The sequence below is a fragment of the Microtus oregoni genome, unplaced genomic scaffold, assembly GCF_018167655.1.
Source record: "Microtus oregoni isolate MIOR12 unplaced genomic scaffold, Mior012 000029F_ref0000214, whole genome shotgun sequence".
In the NCBI taxonomy this organism is placed as follows: domain Eukaryota; kingdom Metazoa; phylum Chordata; class Mammalia; order Rodentia; family Cricetidae; genus Microtus; species Microtus oregoni.
The window spans coordinates 25,166,176-25,186,199 of NW_024543088.1; the positions used below are offsets into that span (position 1 = coordinate 25,166,176).

At 47.1% G+C, this 20,024-nt stretch overlaps 1 protein-coding gene across 1 annotated transcript; it reads right to left on the bottom strand.

Moving 5' to 3' along the window:
* Positions 1–13,721: 13,721 nt before the first annotated feature.
* On the bottom strand, positions 13,722–19,434 carry Crygs (crystallin gamma S). The gene is made up of 3 exons (XM_041678314.1): positions 19,360–19,434; positions 14,685–14,927; positions 13,722–14,018 (listed from the first exon to the last, which is right to left on the bottom strand). Exons 1-3 carry the CDS (start codon positions 19,378–19,380, stop codon positions 13,746–13,748), a joined length of 537 nt encoding a protein of 178 aa, XP_041534248.1. The 5' UTR covers positions 19,381–19,434; the 3' UTR covers positions 13,722–13,745.
* Between the last annotated feature and the right edge of the window lie 590 nt (positions 19,435–20,024).

The window sequence follows — 20,024 nt, forward strand, 5'->3', positions numbered from 1 at the left end:
TTCCTATTACCACTTCAAGGTGCAGAAAGAGTAACTTGCTTAGGTTATGCAGCTAGCAAGTGGTAAAACCAGGCTTTGTAGCCGAGTTGCCTGGCCTAAATAATAATTATACTAGGCTGATTTTCTGAACAAAAATAAAGAAGGGGGAGGAGGAGGAAGGGTGGAGGTGAGGATGATGCCGATGATGATGACCACCCTCTCCTCTGTGGCGGATTCCCTGAAGCCTGTCTTTCATTGTTGTGGCGAGCCTGTCTTCATCTCAGGAAGTCCAAATGGGCAAGGCTGTCTAGATACATGGACTCAGAAGGCACGAGCCAGAGTCCCAACCCAGCTGCAGGATGGGCGACCCGGCAGCTGGCCAATGAACCTGGAGACTCTGGTCAACACCTCCCTTTCTCAGGCCAGCCTTTGGTCGCGTTCCCCTACTCACTCAGGATTTGTGCCTGGGCCTCGCCTTTTCTCCAGACCCGGTGGCTGAGCACAGGCTGCTGCTTGTTCTTTCCTACAGGAGTGTTCTGCTTTCAGTGAGGATGTGGGGAACCGGGAGGATGAGGGGGTCTTTCTGTCCCCTGAAGATGACCTGGGACTCTAGGAAATGACACAGCCCTTGACTCCCGCTAGCTCACATTCTGAGGAGAAATGAGAGATGTAGTTGGTTAGCTGTGACTCTGGACACAGAAGACAGGTGTGCAGGAGAAGTTGCACACATTGTGGAACAAGAGCTCCTGTGGGAACATTTGGGTGCTTGCGAACAAGAAGAGTCACAGGCCCAAAGGTGGGCAGGGTATCCACCACAGGAAACAGCGTGACTCTGTAAGTCCTGGAAAAAACAGCAAGAGCTCTTTCACCCCAGCTGTATGTGACCCGGGCCTTAGGATGCCAGACACTCAGTGGCCATCAAAACGAGCCTGAGACCGTGTTTGCTGGCTAGTTTCATGTCAGCCTGACTCAGGCTAGTCATTTTGGACAGAACCTCCACTGAAAAAATAATTCTACCAGATTGGCCTATAAGCAAGCTTGTGACTCGTTTTCTTGACTGATGACTGATGAGGGACAGCCCAGCTCACCCTGTGGGAGGTGCTATTACCCCTAAGCCGGTGGCCCTGGGTGCCTTTGAAAGCAGACTGAACAAGCCGTGGGGAGCAAGCCAGTGAGCAATAGTGTCCCATGGTCTCTGCTTTGGTTCCCGCGTCTAGGCTTCTGCTGAGTTCCTGCCCTGACTTTCTCTGTGATGGGGCGTGACCTGAGAGTTACAGGATGAAATCAACCCTTTCCCACCCACGTTACTTTCAGTCATGATGTTTTATCTCAGCAATAGAAACCCCAACTAAGACCCTGTTATCTCATGACAGTGATAATTAAAGACGTGGACACACAGGGGTAAACAGACTAAAATAGGCTTTCTGGAGGAACTATGAAGGAAAGTCACGAGCTCATTGTCAGTAGGAGGGCCCTCAAGAGGGTTGCCGTGGGGGGTCTTGTATAGTGTTTTTAAAACTTTTAGAATGACATTTATTCGTGAGTGCATGCCAGGAGACAACCTGTAAGATTGATTATCTTTTTCCACTACGCGAGTTCTGGGAATCAAACTCGGGTTATTATCACGCTTGATGGCAGCTCTTTTTAGCTGCTAAGCCATCTTGCTAGCCCTGTGGAAAATTTTTACGAGAATTTTGGAAGGAATTAGACAAAGACCGAGGTAATTTTTATGAGATTAATCAGTTCTCTGAACTCATCTTTGGTAACCTAATCAAACTGTCTCCGGCTCTGCATGCTCTTCTGGACTAACCAGAGAGATGGTCAGATGCTGTTCACCAGGTGAGGGTGGTTGACGTGTGCCTCTATTCTCCGCTTTCTGCTTTGACACTGCTGACCTTGGCCCCCTGCTGGCCATTAACTAGCTAGCGGGTGACTCTGGATTGCTGCTCTTTGACTTTGGTTCTCTTCTTGCTGTCTGTTACACTGCTCTTGCCATGGCTCACCTGTATTTTTTTGCCATGGGCCTTGCCCTTGCCACCTATAAAAAGCTGGCTCCTGCCACAACCCCCTAGAAAAATAACCCACAATTCCCTGAGCACAGGAATTGGAGGCGGGGGGGGGGGAGGGGGGCGAGGGTGAGATCAGTCCCTGGGATGACTAGAATGAAGGTGTCTCACTTGGAGCTGGGTTCTCTGAAGCTGGCTCCTCAAGCAGTGCTCCCATTGGCTGGAACAATCTGTGTTCATGCTGTGAACTGTGGCACTGGTCCAGTGTCTTACACTGTGATGGTTAAAGACACTTCATTTTGTGCTAGACATCCATCTTGGTACCTAATAGCCATTTGTCTCTGAGTCCAGTTCCTGGAAGATAGGTCACAGCAACCCTACTCCTTGACCTACCCACCCACTGAGAAATGTGCAGCTATGACCATCTGCTTGTTATGATATGACTCTGCTGATTTTTGGCTTACTTGCTTATGCGTACATTCAAGGACTATGTTGCATTCACCTTGTCCGTTTGATCTTGGCAGAGCAGAACAAGCTCTCGTGGCTTTTGGCTTTAAAAGCCCTTGCTTCACCTGCCTCTGGGCACACATCTCTGATTTGGGTTAGAGACTGTGGCCCTGATAGCAACCTTAATAAATTTGCTCAATTATAATCTGAATTGAGTCTGGGGATCTTTTCCAGTCTTGAACTCCTCAACAGCATCATCGAGAGCATGTGTCATGGCTCTGAGAGTTGGCGTTCTTTCCCGCACACATATGAACCCAAAAGACCCGAAGGGTTTACCAACGAGATGTCACACCACATGTTTTAGGAAGAGTGCCTGCGCTTGACAGGTTAGTGAGCCATGAAAGAGCAGGCGGAGATGCCACATCCCGGTCTTCAGCAGACGCCCAAGTCAGGGAAGTCGGGGACAAAGGGTGACTTTGAGACATCCTTGTAGGGTGGAATGGGAGAAAAAAATTATGCCAACATGATGGCTGCATGCTAAGGCCTGGAGAGAGGGGAAGGGGAAGAGGGAAAGAGAGGGAGGATAGAGGAGGAGAGGTCAGCCCTGTCACCTATACCCTGGGTGTGCTCAGATCATCTGGAGCAGGATGAGGAGAAGGAGAAGAAGAAGGGAGAGGGAAGAGAGGAGAAAGGAGGAGAGGGGAAGGAAGAGAGAGGAGAGGAAAGCTGGGGAGACAGGGAGACTCTGGAGTCATAGAGGTTAGCTCAAAGAGAACAGACTATGAAGAGAACCAAGAGTAAAATGTCAGTGAGCTCTGATGCCTTAGAGACAGGAACGGGGAGGAAGCAGCGCACATGGACACTGGCCTCTATCTTTTCTGTTAAGTAGGAGGTTATCTATAGAGACAGGTCATGTGATGGGGCTTCTGAGGAGGAAACAGTTGCTTGCGGGAGTGCATGAAGGAGTTGACTGGGGACACAGAGGACTGCCAAGCACAGACTGTGTTCTCCTGCACTGACAGCTGTCATCAGTCAGGGGACCAGATGGAAAGATGAGGTAAGACTCCCCTAGCACAGAAACTGTACCCCATTAGTGAAGCAGGTACCGCTAGGTACAGAATTATCCTTGTGAACCATCACAGGGCCTTTGGTGCTGATTTGCTCATAAAAGCATGAAAAGAGAAGTGGATGCCACTTCAGTGAAAGCCAGGGCAAGCCTCTTTATAATTGTGGATCTGAATTTTAAAAAAAAATGGCAGTCCATACATCAGATGTCTGAACATTTGAGCACAATGAATTAAAATGCTAGCACTGCCAGTATGTATTCCAGTTGGTGTCCTATCCACAGGATCATCTCGGAACGCAAGGCTCAAGGAGCTAAGATCTCTCTCTCTCTCTCTCTCTCTCTCTCTCTCTCTCTCTCTCCACCTGTGCCTCTAGGACTTTTCGGATCTGCTGGGATAAGATGGGGAGGGAGGCTAGACATAGACTAGGGTTCCTAGCTGCTGCTCTCTGAATCCAGGACAGTAATACAGCTAGCCAACTCTTTATGAAACAAGGCAGGAAGGTTTGGATGTGTCAGCTCACCACCTCAAATCCCCAGGCAGTTCTAAGCACAATACCCTAATAGAGAGAAGAGGAAAGCATGGTAATTTTGTGGAAGTGAGACCGGTTAGACACGGTTCTGGAGACTTTAAAGACACTGCAAACCAAAGCAGAGTATCTGGACACAAGCCAGTTCCCTTCGCTCCTGAATTATTGAAGATAAGAAGGGTGCATCTATAGCATAGATTCCTACTCATTAATAGAAAAGAACTCCTGATGTGTGGTACAGCACAGATGCATCACCAAGCATCCTCTGTGTGGGAGAACCGGACACAGACCGCCACACTGCCTGATCCCACTCAGGACGCTGGGAGAATGGCCACCAAGGGAAGGACAGTGGCTCCGGCCTAGATGGGAGCATCAGGACAGGCTTCAAGCAGAGGCACCTAAGACACAGAAGAATTTGACGGGGATGACAATGCTCAAACCTGATTTTGTTGGTGTTTACCCAGCTGTATATTTGTAAAAAGTCAACATACCAAACACTTTAAAAGGTGGATTGTATGGTGCTTGGAGGATGTCTCCATGAACTTACCCTTGAAAGCAGTTAGTCAGAACTTCCTCACTTCCTAGGCAAAGCCTGTGACTTTGTCCCTGACCCATCCTTTCACATCCACGAATCCCAGGCCATTCCTGCCTATGTGTGAAAGCGGAATAGCCCATCTTAAATGTTTCTCTGGATGTTCAGAAACCCCATAATCTTTGTAGACCTAAGAATGACTCTGTGGGCCATCTTTTTAAACAAAGAAATCAATACCTTTTGGGGAGAGCGGCCTTAATGACCGACCATGGTGTTTCTGCTACCTCTGCTCTCTGTCTGAGAGAAACTTTGAACAGAAGACGAGATAGGCCTTCTGACACAAGTAGACAGATTGCAGAGTCCCTGTTGCCTGGGGGACCTCATGTAGCTGAGGCAACACCTACCAGGCACACCCTCCCTAACGTGTGGACCTCATCCTATTAAGCCCTATTCGTCACTTTGAGGCAACTCCTCCTGTGCCTCGGGCACTGTTTGAAGCACCTGACCCTTGCCTATTACCGGACTCCACTAAATTTACTTCATAGACCAAAATTGCCACTCTCCAGAGGCAAAGGGTAAGTTTAAAAGTGGGATAAATCCTCTCTATTTCCTCATTCCTCTTTACTCCCTCGTGTGCTGGTGGGGTGCACCCCGTGAGGGCAAGGGTGCCTTCCTGCCGTGGCTCACAATGATATGGGACTCTTCAAGCAAAGTCCTCTTCTTTCTGGGACCTGAGAACAGCGTGAGAAGGTCACAGACTAACGGTCTGATCTGAGTCCGAGGGGACACCAAGCTCTTACATCCTGGGCCTGTTCTGCCACTGTTACAGCTCCTAGGTAAGGAGAGATTTAGGAAGGTTGTGTCTTTGTTCCAGTTTTTAAGAGTTCCCTTTTGACGAGCTCCCTAGGTAGTCATTTCAAAGCGGATATCTTCTCCTACTTTTCTTGTTTTCCAATTTGACATTAATTTTCATAGCTTAGGTTTTCTGAGAAGATACACCCCAAAGCCAGGCCATCCAGCCCCTTCTTTGTTCGCCAGATCTTCTGTGTTTCTTTCCATTGTGGAAGAACAGGACTAGAAACCAGAGACGTGGAGGGCACGGGGCAGGAGAAGATATAATACAACCAGCAATGCCTTAGCCTATCAGTCCAGCACATGCCTGCTCTCCTAATTCCCTCCCAGGCCAGCATGCTAACTCCCACTTACATTCACTTACACCTTAAGGGTCCTCGACACTGAAAGCGTGGTTATGATTATAAGAAACATGAGGCTGACAGTCTTCTTGAAGTTCTCACACACGGGGAAACAGTTGGCCCGGCCACTGTTTCAAAGGGCTCTTCTTGATTCTGGGGCCCGGGAAGTCTGAAGTCACCTCTACAGGCGCTTCGTCTTTCTGTGCCTCAGTCTACTCAAGTGGGAGGCGTAGCTGCATCCTCTTTTCCCATAGTCAGTCTGAGAGCCAAAGTCCTGCGTGTCAAGAGCGTCACCGGGACAGTGTAAGTGTACCTGTTGCCCAGGAGCCCTGGGACACTGAGTAGGCAGGAATGTGGGTCTCCCTCACAGCTGTGGGGTTGCCAGGCTTTTAGAAGAGTCTTCAGGAACTCATCAGTGATTCTGGTTCATAATCCCCTCACAGGCAGCTCTCCTCCTGGCTCATTTATTTATTTATTTATTTATTTATTTATTTATTTAAGATTTCTGCCTCCTCCCCGCCACTGCCACCGCCTCCCATTTCCCTCCCCCTCCCCCGATCAAGTCCTCCTCCCTCGTCAGCTCGAAGAGCAATCAGGGTTCCCTGCCCTGTGGGAAGTCCAAGGACCACCCACCTCCATCCAGGTCTAGTAAGGTGAGCATCCAAACTGCCTAGGCTCCCACAAAGCCAGTATGTGCAATAGGATCAAAAACACATTCCCATTGTTCTTGAGTTCTCAGTAGTCCTCATTGTCCGCTATGTTCAGAGAGTCCGGTTTTCTCCCATGCTTTTTCAGACCTGGGCCAGCTGGCCTTGGTGAGTTCCCGATAGAACATCCCATTGTCTCAGTGTGTGGGTGCACCCCTCGCGGTCCTGAGTTCCTTGCTTCATGCTCTCTCTCCATCTGCTCCTGATTTGGACCTTGAGATTTCAGTCCAGTGCTCTAATGTGGGTCTCTGTCTTTGTCTCCTTTCATCGCCTGATGAAGGTTAATATTCAGGAGGATGCCTATATGTTTTTCTTTGGGTTCACCTTCTTATTTAGCTTCTCTAGGATCGCGAATTATAGGCTCAATGTCCTTTATTTATGGCTAGAAACCAAATATGAGTGAGTACATCCCATGTTCCTCTTTTGGGGTCTAGCTTGCCTCACTCAGGATAGTGTTTTCTATTTCTGTCCATTTGTATGCAAAATTCAAGAAGTCCTTGTTTTTTACTGTTGAGTAGTACTTTAATATGTATATATTCCATACTTTCTTCATCCATTCTTCCATTGAGGGGCATCTAGGTTGTTTCCAGGTCCTGGCTATTACAAACAATGCTGCTATGAACATAGTTGCGCATATACTTTTGTTGTATGATAGGGCATCTCTTGGGTATATTCTCAAGAGTGGTATTGCTGGGTCCAGGGGTAGGTTGATCCCAGATTTCCTGAGAAACCATCACACTGCTTTCCAAAGTGGTTGCACAAGTTTGCATTCCCACCAGCAATGGATGAGTGTACCCCTTTCTCCACAACCTCTCCAGCAAAGGCTATCATTGGTGTTTTTTATTTTAGCCATTCTGACAGGTGTAAGATGGTATCTTAAAGTTGTCTTGATTTGCATTTCCCTGATCACTAAGGAAGTTGAGCATGATCTTAAGTGTCTTTTGGCCATTTGAACTTCTTCTGTTGAGAATTCTCTGTTCAGCTCAGTGCCCCATTTGATAATTGGTTTGATTAGCCTTTTATGGTCTAGTTTCTTGAGTTCTTTATATATTTTGGAGATCAGACCTTTGTCAGTTGCGGGGTTGGTGAAGATCTTTTCCCAGTCAGTGGGTTGCCTTTTTGTCTCAGTGACAGTGTCCTTTGCTTTACAGAAGCTTCTCAGTCTCAGGAGGTCCCATTTATTCAATGTTGCCCTTAATGTCTGTGCTGCTGGGGTTATACGTAGGAAGTGGTCTCCTGTGCCCATGTGTTGTAGAGTACTTCCCACTTTCTCTTCTATCAGGTTCAGTGTGTTCAGACTGATATTGAGGTCTTTAATCCATTTGGACTTGAGTTTTGTGCATGGTGATAGATATGGATCTATTTTCATTCTTCTACAGATTGACATCCAGTTTTGCTCCTGGCTCTTTTTTAGCTCATAGAAACATAGTATGAAGATCTATCTGCCTTTCTGTACTTAGCACTGGGCACTGTAGTACCAGCCTGGCCAGGGCCACCAGACTTACTGTGAGCTTGGGCAATCCAGCCGGCGTGTATTAGGAAACCACCCTGGTCAGCATTACTGTCAGGACCCACCATTGTTCTGGCCGCACGGTTCACTGAGCAGGCTGACTTGGCTGTTTGCTGAGCTGAACAATGGGAACAAATCCCTGCCTGCTGTGTACTCTGCTCCCAAGAGGCAAAAGCTGGCAGGATTCCCCCAGAAAGCTAATCATTCCCCAATCACCCAACTGTGTTAAGGCTGCTGCCTCACAAAGGGGACCACAGGTACTGGGAAGATGGGACTGGAGTAGAAAGAACTAAGATGAGCTGATGGGGGGTGGTGGTGTTCAGAGCCCAGTAGGAAAAAAAATGAGGGAGATTAACATCCCCTTTCTGAGCAAGTAGCCACACCCACCACGTGCCCACAGCACTCCAGACTCCTCTCCACTCCCCTGGCTCCCACTGCTTACCAGGCTCCTCCCCTTTCTCCTTCTTGTCTCCTCCCCTCCATCTTCACTCCAGAAAGGATCTCATAAACTCCCTGGTAGACAGCTGAGCCAGGATTAGTGAAGCCCATGGGTTCTGAATCCATTCATTCACTACCAAAGGGCTCCTCCTTGATGGTCCTTCAGGGACCTCGTGTTTGGAAGGTTTTTGGTTTTCGGGTAGCTGCCTTTGTTCAGTACGTACCCCTTTAAGTTATAGAAAGAGCCAAGGTTCTTCTCACTGCTTGTGTTGTGTTGAATATGAGGAGAAAGTATGGCTTTGAAAACCTCTAACCTGTGTGAACCCTAGAGACAACCTTATTAACGTTGGAAACTTCGGGGAGGCAGAACCAGGGAAGAGGCTAATCGGACAGCCAAGAGAAGGCCAGGCTGCTGGGATAGCGATGTGTGGCTTTTTTTTTTCAAGGCTATGGAATGGCTTAGATGATTCTGATGTATTTCTATGAAGCATCTGCCAACATTACAGCTACTGACTGTGGAGGTGGCTCGTTGCGTAAAGTGAGGCTGTGCAGGCATGGGGACCAGAGTCTGGACTTCCAGGACCCATGTAAAAGCCAGGTGGTATGGGCAGCCTACCTATGATCTCAGCATTCAAGGGGCAGGCACAGGGAGTCTCTGGGGCAAGCTGACTGGGTAGATACATGACGAGCAAAAGAGCCTGTTTCAGTATCTATAAGGTGGGGAGGGAATGGAGGCGGATACTTGACATCAACCTAGAGCCTCCATAAGCATGCACATACATGTATACATGCACCCCCATGTATGAATTATACATCTGTACATGCCCCCACACCATGTACATGTCATATGCACATTTCTGAAAGAATTATGGGATAAAGTAAAACACAATCAAGCTGACAAACCATGTAGAAGACTGAAAAAAATCCAAACCACTCAGAACCAGGTAGTTACTACTAGAAAACAGCGGGAACCCGGTAGCCACCGCGGTCCAGTGGATCCTCACCATGTCCGTCTCCATTTGTGAATCCTAATCGTAGTCACTTTGTAATCAGCGGCCACTAGTTGCTGTGTTTGAGGCTACTCATGGATGTGAGCGAAGAGGAGCCAAGACTGGTGACCCAATGCGTGTGATCCCAGCTGGAGTGGAACAAACTCTACACCTTTTGTCCTCAGCCCTCACGCGTTGTGCCAGGTTTACCTAATGTCATGTTCTTTGTATTCTTGTTCTTTCTATTGATTATTTAACTGTTTTCAAATGCCCCCTAATGACAGCACCAGCATGTTCTCTAGTGCCCAAAAGCTCAAGAAAGCTGTGACAGACCTTCACAGGGAGAGCATGGGCTGGATAGTCGTTCATCTGGTGTGAGTTCCAGTGGTACTGGCTATGAGGTCCATGTTACTGAATCAACAAGATGCTTCCAGTGTCTGGAAACAGAAGAACCCAAGAGAAGAGGTTTAGTGTTGTCCATTAACAAAAGTACTTGTGCCAGAGGTTCATGGAAACCTGATCTTACATCTCTCAGAGCAACAACTCAGCTCTTGCTGTCCAGGGTTTGTGCTATCTTTGGAACTAGTGAAGATGATGATAATAAAGTGTGCACATTACATGTTTTTATATGCTGTTGTCCTATGGGTGAGAGTTGAATTCACTGCCAGAGAGGAACAGGATGCTGTAGTTTTTGTACTAGACTACTAGCTCTTAGGAAAATATAGATGATCCCATGGCAGTCCTGGTAGACCATTAAGAGGTATTGAGTCTTGTAGGTGGAGACCTAGGTGGATCAGAGCTAAGACAGCAAGCTGGAAACTAGAGGGGTAGATGCTGACTTTGTGTGACTGTGGTATTTAGAGTTCTCTGATAGAAGGGGCAGGCTTAATGTGATGGTTCGAATGATAGCGGTCCCTCAGAGTCATGGGTGTTTGGTCTTGGTCCCCAGTTGGTAGCACTATTTGGGGGGAGGGGTTCAGATGCGTGGTCTTGCTAAAGGAGGTGTGTCATTGACAACAGGCTTCAAGCATTTGAAGACTCTGACATTTCTAGTTGTCTCTCTTTGCTTTGTGATTGTGGTTCAAGAGGTGAGTTTTCAACTTCCTTACCACCAGGGACCCTAACCCTCTAAAACCATAAGCCCCAACAAACCCTTCCTTTTATAAATTGTCTTGATTGTGGTGTCTTATCATAGCAACAGAAAAAGTTACTAAGACACTTAGTCAAAACAAAACACAGCTGGGTGATGGTGGCGCACACCTTTAATCCCAGCACTTGGGAGGCAGAATCAGGCAGATCTCTGTGAATTCGAGACCAGCCTGGTCTACAAGAACTAGTTCCGGGACAGGCTCCGAAGCTACAGAGAAACCCTGTCTGAAAAAAATCAAAAGCAACAACAACAACAACAACGACAACAAAAAGCCATATACAACCCCTCCCATCACACACACCAAAGTCAAATGAAACAAGCAAAATACAGAACATAGGCATGCAGAGGTAGCTTGCATTGGGTCAGACCACAGGGAGGACATGAGGAGGGGACAAAATGCATTTGGCATACACCAAGAGAGGAGTGGGAGAAAAGGAGCTGCTGAGCTTGGAAACGATAGTGTGAAGGGTAACAGGGGTGTCTCTAAGTCTGTGGATGGAGACGCAGATGGCTCACAGCTAAGACTGCAGGCTGGAAGCTGGAAGGGGACATGCTGAGTTTGTGTGAGGGACATTCAGAGTTCTCTGACAGCCAGGACGAGAAGCTAGTGGTCCATGGGTCCATCCACTGGGGACACAAGTTTACTATGCTTTCTTAAAACAGTGGATTTAAATGTTTTGTGTGGGACTTGCACCCGGTTCCGAAGCCTGCAGTCTCCTGTGGGCTTTAATCGCAGCACAGTTTGTGTGGCTTGCCTCCCTCTACAGTAGGGGGATGGGTGCAGCAGATGCAGGTAAGGCTGAAGTCATGGTTTCAGACAAGTGATGATTTCTAGCGTGTCCCACACAGACCTCAGGTCACATTTATGTTTATATTCCAGCATCTGGTGTTTACTAATACGGCTCTGTGTTTCATCTGGCAGATTCACCCTGGAGTCTTGGACACTGCATGCTGAACAAGTGGACGCCATATCTGAGAAGTACTCAGTCTTGTCTCCGAGGAGTGCATGGGATAGAAGAAAAGCCAACGTGGTTTTAGTGTGCCTTGCCCTTTGCTTTCCTGAGACACCATTTCAGAGAACGCGATTGAGAGTAGAGGGAGTAAAGGCGGGCAGTAACTGTGCTGTTTGGAGAGTATGCCGGCTAGATGGGATGCCAGCCCTCGGCTCTAACAGCAGAGTCAGTGATCTTCTCGCCAGAAAGGTCTGGAATCTATGAAGAGAGGTCAGATCGCTTCTGACCTTTAGCATCCAGTGCAGGAGAAACTGCTTTTAAGCAGAGTTAAGAAGCTTTCGTGTGTAGAGTGAGGACAGCCTTTCTGAACCAGGGAGGCCGCGGACAGGCCTGTTGTTTGAGGGACATTGTTTTATGTCTCAGCAGCCATTGTTTGTGTCTCTCAGACTCTGGAGCTGTCCTGACACTGCTCGCCTGTGTTGTTGCAAGAATTGCCCTTCTGGTGGCTTTGAACACTCTGTGATGAACACCTAAGGAGCAAAACAGTAGCTGCTATGAGAGAAGAGGCCGTCGCTAACTCACTGTGAACACTGCCTCAGTTTCCCCAGTGGAACATGACTGTAAGATCTCTGAGGTCATGTCAAGAAATTGCACTTTTCAAAGCCGTGTCAGTGACCTTGGGTATCAGCCACCTTTTTCAGTGTCCTCTCTGGCCCCTGGAAAATTCTAATGTGTTCAATGGAGAACACTGGGTTTGGGGCTCTTGTGTTGGAGGTGAGGCAAGTTAGCTTCTTGAAAGGGTCCAGAATTGGCAGCGCAGTCAGCCCTCTGAAGCCCAGTGTGCAGCTTCCCACCCTTTCTCCTCGGTGTGTGTCTCCCCGACTCTCTCCCACCATTCTCAAAGTCCTCAATGACAAAATGAAAGAAAGGGGACCATAACAAAATAAATTCTAGGTTTGCAGTATGCATTGGAATTTAGCGTTCTCATGCGTCGTCGTGGGTGAAAGACTAGAGAAGACATGAGCTTTGCTGTTGAAGGGATTACTTTTACCCTTTATTAATTCTAAAACTCGAGTGCAAATACATATAAGAACCTGAGACAGTTACCATGGTAGTGATAGACCCACCACACTGCCTTCTGGCTCCCAGAAAGGACCGGGCAACATTCTGGCCCCGCCTATCCAAATTGGGGTCACTGTTTCCCTCATCCTGGGCCCTCCAAGGCCTTGACTCATCCCAGCCAGCTGAATGTGAACTCGGCCCATTGAACCTAATGCCCAATTCAACTGGATAACGAACCACGACAGTGATGGAATTCCTGAAGCATGCCGTCTCTTTTAAGGACAGCTGCTTTCAGCATTTCCCCAAGCTCTCAGATGCCTTTCGATGCTCTTAGTGATTCCATGTCCTCATCAGGGTGAACTACATGAAGCCTTAGGGGTTACTCAGAGCGTAAAGACTCCGCTTAACTCCCTTTCAAATACAGCCACAGAGTAGGGACAAGGTGCCACGTGTCCTTTCCACTGCAAGCTCGGCACATCTGGATCCCAAGTGAGGGGCACGGGACCACAGGTAGCTTGGCTACTTCCAAGTAATACCCTGGGTTGCGTTCTTGTTCTCAATAGGGCTCTTGTCTCCCGAGAGTGCTTGCAGTGGAGCCCCACTTCTCCCACCTTTTACATCTTTCGGGGTCCTCTATTCACACTGCACACTGATCCCCAGCTGCTATGAGTTGAATGACTGAGCTGGCTCCGAGGGCTTTCAGAGCATAACCATCCTAAAGAAATTCTACTTCTGCTACTCTCTGCATGGCGAGCGCGTTCCATTTGAAACCTCTTCTGATGTGTAAATTCGCTTACTTGTATAGACAGAGCACTACGCTTATAGAGCGGGTTGGGAAGAAACAGATCATTAGTATAGGCACTCTATACATGGCGGCTCAGATATTTTCTTGAATTAATGCAAAACACAAGCAGAAGGAGCCATTCCGTGTGAGTGTGATTTCCCAGCCTTCAGTGCGCTCTCATCGGGCTTTGCACAAAGGTCTAGACTAGCTATCTGATAGCTGAACTGTTCTGTGTGACTGCCCACTGTGTGGGGTTCTAGATTGTTGGTCCCGAAACAAAATTAAAAGGCACTATAGTCAGCAGTGGGATGCATTACCAATTCTTTTATTTATGATGCCTATTTGGACATGAGCCAGCCAGCCTTCGGCCCCCAGGGAGGACTCTGTGACCTGCTCTTGCCATCACTCAGTGATGCGGCGGAGTGACTGGACGGCAGGGGAGGTCGCACCCCAATCGATGGGCTTCCGGTATTCCTTCTTGTCCAGAAGATACTGTCTGCCACGGTAGTTGGGGAGCTCATAGAAAATCCAGGTGCCTTCTAGAACCTTACAGGAGTGGACCTCTCGCATCCGAAACTGCTCCATGGTGGAAGGGCAATCTTCTGTGGTTTCATGCATCTGGCCATTAAAATCGCCCTTTTCAAAGAGCTGAATCTTATACTGACCTCCACTCGCCTGAAAAACAGCGACAAAAAGAAATAAACAGCCATTATTATAGAAATCGTTAGCACTTTGGGAACTCAGAGAACAGCATGGTTCACAGCCTATCACCCTGAAAGCAGGGTCATCAGAACTGTTTCTACTTTAAAAGGCTGATTTTATTAAGAAGTTTAAGTTTTATAAACATATATGAGATAGAGAGTCATAGAACAATTAGTATTTAGTCTGCACCTGATCTGATTCAGCCAAAAAGGTTGGGAAGGGAGGTCATTTAGTCTAGTGATGAAGTAAACTAAGATTTTCATCCAGTCAACAAAGCCTAACTACCCGAGAATAAGTAAAAAAAAAAAAAAAAAAAACTTAGGAAAAGATGTGTGCTGGAGAGATGGCTCAGCAGTTAAAGAGTGTTTGCTGCTTTTCCAAAGGACCTGAGTTCAGTTCCCCAAATCTACACCAGGCCACCTGCAACTCTGACTCCAGGGGCCCTAACACCCTCTTCTGGTCTCTGAAGGCACCTTCAGGCAAGTGTGTGTGTGTGTGTGTGTGTGTGTGTGTGTGTGTGTGTGTGAGAGAGAGAGAGAGAGAGAGAGAGAGAGAGAGAGAGAGAGAGAGAGAGTTAAAACCTTAAAAAAGAGAGAAAAGATGTGGGGTTGTAGCCACACAGCAAGGTCCCTGACTCACCAAGTGAATAGCTCTGCAAGAGCCCAGGCGATCGTTGAGGCCCATCCAACACTGGTACTCAGGATACTCGCCCTGAGGTAGGATGTACACGTGCCCAGCGAAGTTGGGCCTCTCATACACAGCCCACGTGCCTCCTTCCACTCGGATGGAGTTGCAGCGACTTAGGTAGGAGTAGAAGTCAGCACAGTCACACTCGCAGTCATAGCGGCGGCCTTGAAAATGTTTGTCTTCGTAGAAAGTGATCTGAAGCACAGAGCAAGCAGAGAGCTGAGGAACTGGGCGACGTTGCGCACGCACAGGTGAAAGAAAGCTCGCGCTCACATAGGGACGGCAGTCCCTTCTACTGTGAATAAAATCACACACTTCCACTTTACCTCACATTTGGCTTCTGGCAATTTCGTCAACAAATGAGATCAGGTCTTTCTTAATATGGAGCGCAATGAAAGGATGTTCTAATAGAAGCCAGTAGTCGCCGACTGAGCTGCGGGTTTAAATTCCTTCAGCCCTCTAGTCAGACTGCCATGTGCTGATGCTGATGCAACGGAGACCTTAGAGTTTTGATGTTTGAAATAGGGGACACCAGACCCTCTGGGGGTTCATCAATCGTTTCTAAATATCACCGTGAAACCCCCAAAATAGACACTTCCTAGCCCTTGTTGCACAGTAATTCCACGCTCAGAAAAACTGCTGGGTTGTAAGGAAACGAGAGTTGCGGTTGAGGTGGTTCCTTTCTTGGCATTGTGCCGCCACCTTGTGGTTGATTTGATTTATTGACAACAGAAAAGCACTGTCAATAAGTCTTGCGTTTTTGAGTAAAGGGCGAGTAGTTTTCTGAAAGCAAAGGAAAGGGAACAAGACCCGTTCAAAAAAAGAAAATATGCGAAGAGAACAGCCCGTCATGGGAACTAGTGCATAGTGAGTGTAGTAGACCGAACTGGCACCCGGAAAGACCAAGATCTAGGAGACGCGGGTAGCTCCAACAGCAAAGCACTCTGGGGTCAGACCTTGGCGACTCCTTAGGTGGAGAGAATGGACGTTCGCAAAGGGCACAGGATCCTTTCTCTTTCATCCTGTGACTCTTCCCGAGGTGACACGCCCCGAGCTGTTCTATTCTGCCTTGATCTTTCCTGTCCCCCTCCTGTCCCAAGTCTCTCGCCTCTATTTCCTGTTCCCTATTTTTTTCCTTTCCCATTTAAAAACAAAACAAAACATGTGTTTCATTTCCTCCCCTTCAAATTTGTTTTTCGGCTCCCTCTCTCATTTGAGCATAGCAGATTTATAGATATATGGTACCTGTGTACAGATGAGAGGAAAAATTCCAGCACAGCTTACTAGCTACGTGACTTCCTTCAGGGGTCAGGGTAAAAATGTGTCCTACAGAAGGGTGCTCTGAGGGTAAAATGGAAATAATGGTAGTCAAGTAGAAAGTTTAATATTTGACTCAAAATTGCCAATGGGGGGAAAGGGCTCATGGGAACCCACCCCTGCCTGAGAAGCTTTAGGCAATCAAAGGTTGCTGGGAGAGCGAGTCACATTCCCCGATGGTACAGACACTCCAAGTCAGTCGTTCTCAATCTTCCTAATGCTATGACTTTGATCCAGTTCATGCTGGGGTGACCCCCAACCATAAAATTATTTTTGCTGCTACTTCATAACTGTAATTTTGCTACTGTTATGAATTGTAATCTAAATATCCAATCCACAATGGGGTTGCGGACCCACAGGTTGAGAACCACTTCTCTAAGCTGTCCTGCTCAAATAGCCCACACCCATGCTCAAGCAAGCAACCCTAACTAAATGCAATGGGACTGCATGCGCGCTCACACCCCCCCCCCACCACAACACCGCACACAGAACTAGCGAGGGGGTTACAGAGGTTTGAAGGGAGTGGAAGGGAAATGGGGGGAGGATGGGGGTGAATATGAGCAAAGGACCTTATACACATGTGCAAAACTATAAAGCACATTTTAAAAACTGTTTAAAATGCAACTGCTCAGTTTGTATGTTACGTGTGTGTGTATGTGTGCTTAGGGCTGGCCATTTGTTAACCAGTGTGCTCTTCCCCCACTCTTAGGCATTTCTTAGTCTCCTGTAGTTCTTTGTATTAGGTTGAAGTTTCATGAGCTTTCACCCTTGCACCTTTTTTTTCTTTGCTTTTCTTCTTTTGGTTTTCCAAGAAAGGTTTCTCTGTAGCTTTGGTGTCTGTCCTGGAACTAGCTCTTGTAGACCAGGCTGGCCTCAGACTCACAGAGATCCGCCTGCCTCTGCCTCCCGAGTGCTGGGATTAAAGGCGTGCGCCACCACCGCCCTGCTCGCCCTTGAACCTTAACAAGCCCACTATTGTCATCCTTGTGCAGGTTAGGCAACCAAAGATAAATGTTTAGAAAGACAGTAAGTTGTTTTTGTTGTTATGGACAAAGAGATGACTTCCAAAGATCATTAGCTATTCAAGGCTAGCTATCAGCTGCAGTGCAAACCTCCCGCTGCTCCTTATGTGGGTCATTTTCTTTTCCTTCCATCTTCCTATCCCACGTAAGTTAACACATCAACACTTACACTCCAACCACTCGGCAGCACTGACCCTGCACCCGGAGTCTTTTATTGTGACCTATGATGAGATCTTCAGGAATATCAAGTAACTTCTCTAAGAATGGACGGGTTCTACATGCCTTCCTTCATATGCTGAATTTACTTTTGAGCTGCGACTTACCGAAATGATTCTGTGGGAGCTATGCTATGACAAAGAAGGTTGAGGATTTTAATTCACTGGCTCTCACAATGACAGTCCTGCACATTTGCCTTATAGCAGTATCTGAGAAGTACATATATGCGCAGAGTCAGCATGTTGTCGGCCCCCCCCCCCAAGCCAACCGGTCATCCCACATTGACTCCTGTGTGCTTCCATTTTCCATGGAACTCCAGCCCCAGCTCTGTTCAGTGGATGAAGGCGGAAAAATGAAGTCTGTCCACTCTATTGCTGATGGAGAGATGTGGCCTTTGGACATAAACTTGTAGAGAAGAGTCAAACCGTGCTGGTTTTCCTAGAAATTACGTTTGAGTTTATTTTTGAAAATTAGCCTACCAATCTAAGCAGGAAAAAAATCTGGATTTTCTCTGAGGTTAACGAAAACATGTGCAAAATCTGTTGCTCTTGTTGAGTCAATGTGCCTCCAAGGTAACCGGTAACAAGACGGTGAGAAAGGCCGGGAAGTGAGAAAGAACAGGTGTTTATGTACGCGATGGTGATGTACTAGCTTCCCTCAAGGCTCTTCAGAGTTTTCAGTGGGACCTAAGTGGAAGTGGTGTGTTTTATACTAGACAGCCCTTCTCCCCAACATCTGGATGGCTGTTAGTTCTATTTGTCAATGAGGAAAAAGAGCATCTGGCACTAGCTAGCCAATCACAGAACAAGTTAACAGGAACAGACAACATGCATGGTAAGCATGCTTCTTGTTAGTCTCAGTTTAAAGATGACGAGGACAGTAATATCAATCTAGATGGAGTTTCTCCACTATACTTGGGCAGAGCTTTGAAAAGTGTCCATGTCTCAATAACAAAACAAACAAACAAACAAAAACCCAAAAAACCCCCCAAAAAACAAAACAAAAACTGAAGGGGCTGCTCTAGAGGCGGGAGAGGGGAAACACAGAGAGAGTAAGCATAGAAAAATAATCAAATAACTAGATGCATCATATGACATTAACACGTCCTAACATGTCTGGGTCAACTGGAGAAACTGAATATGGTCAGAATGTTGGGTATTAGATTTAGGAAAAATCTTGGGGATATGTTTATTCAAAGTGGAAAAAAAACCAAACCAAAACAAAACAAAAACACCCCAACTTTGTTTTTAGGAGCTGCATGTCTAAATACCCCAGTCAACAACGCAGTGAAGTTATGTACTCATCAAAGGGAATGGTAAAGCAAATACAGCCGGACGTTAGCAATCGGAGTATCAGTGAAAGACAAGTATTCACACATTTTCCTTATTCTTTCAAGATTAGTAAGTCTGAAAGTTTTCAAAGCAATAAGTTGAAGAAGGGAGGTATCAGGCACCACACACTGACTCCACCCTTCAGCCTCACTGATTACTACAAAAGTTAACAGAGAATCCCTTCCTTCCTTCCTTCCTTCCTTCCTTCCTTCCTTCCTTCCCAAAGCCTTGTCTGAGCGGTCACCTCCAGACAAGCAGTTGAGCCAAACGTTGGTGAGGACTCTGCCTGGAAACAAAAATAACTGCTTGATTAAGATTAATTGACTAATACTGTCAGATTAAGTTAGCGGGACTGGCCTGCCCACTGGCCTTTTGGAACAATAGCTGAGGCTAAATTAGACATCACAGAATGTTGAGTACAATTCTAGTACAGTCTTCATCATGGCCTATTCCTGAGATTTAAATCATCCGTTGCCGGAAGGGAGCCCTCATGATGGTTTCGGTATTGTTTACCCATACAGTACTCAGCACAGCACCGTCGCTAAAGGTCAATCTTTAATGTGTTAGGTGATTCCGCTAGACTGGAAAACAAGCCATTCTCCATCTCCTCTTCCCATCCTTGTCCTTCAAGCACTAGTTTCTTCCCGCCTAGGCAGAAGCAAGAGCCTTTCTGCACACTGCTTCCACCGTGTCCTGAGACGAAGAGCCGAGAGCTAAGAAGTCTGCGCGGTGTTTACTCACCTTGGCTCCAGTTTTAGACATTGTAGGCGCAGAGGCTGATTCCGCATCTACTGAAGGAAATGCAGGGGTAGCCCCGAAGCCACGGCACAGGGACATTTATACCAGGCTGCTCTCAAATCAAACATCTGCTTAGTCGTGAGAACTGGATCCAAAATTTGAGTCAGTCGTTTACAGCCTACTGGTGCTTGCTGGAAAAAACAACTGGGATTATGAAATAAAGGCAGGCTTCGTCGTCCGTCTAATGCTCACCCAGCCCTGCTGCATTCTAGACGCTGCTGAATCAAGGCACCGAAACCCAGCCAAAGTTTTAAAAATTCAAAACAAGTTTTTCCCTGTGCAGCTTGTTTTTTCAGCCAGTGACGGACATTGCTAATGTCTTTTTCTTCTTCAACAGAGAGCACACGGGAGAACCCAAAGACCACTCTCTACTTCGGGGCGGAAGTGAGGTTTCAAGGACAGATAAATTTGCACCTAGAAGTTATGAATGCTCTTGCCTTAGATGGGCTGGGAGTCACTACAAAAAAAAAAAAAACCAAAAAAACAAAAAACGGCAATCTAAAATGGACTATATGTAGATACAGCTCTTGAATTTGATTACTGCCCTATATCTAGGTAGGAAAATGTCTGATTTGGGTAAGTGTATGCTAACGTGTTTGGGTAAAATG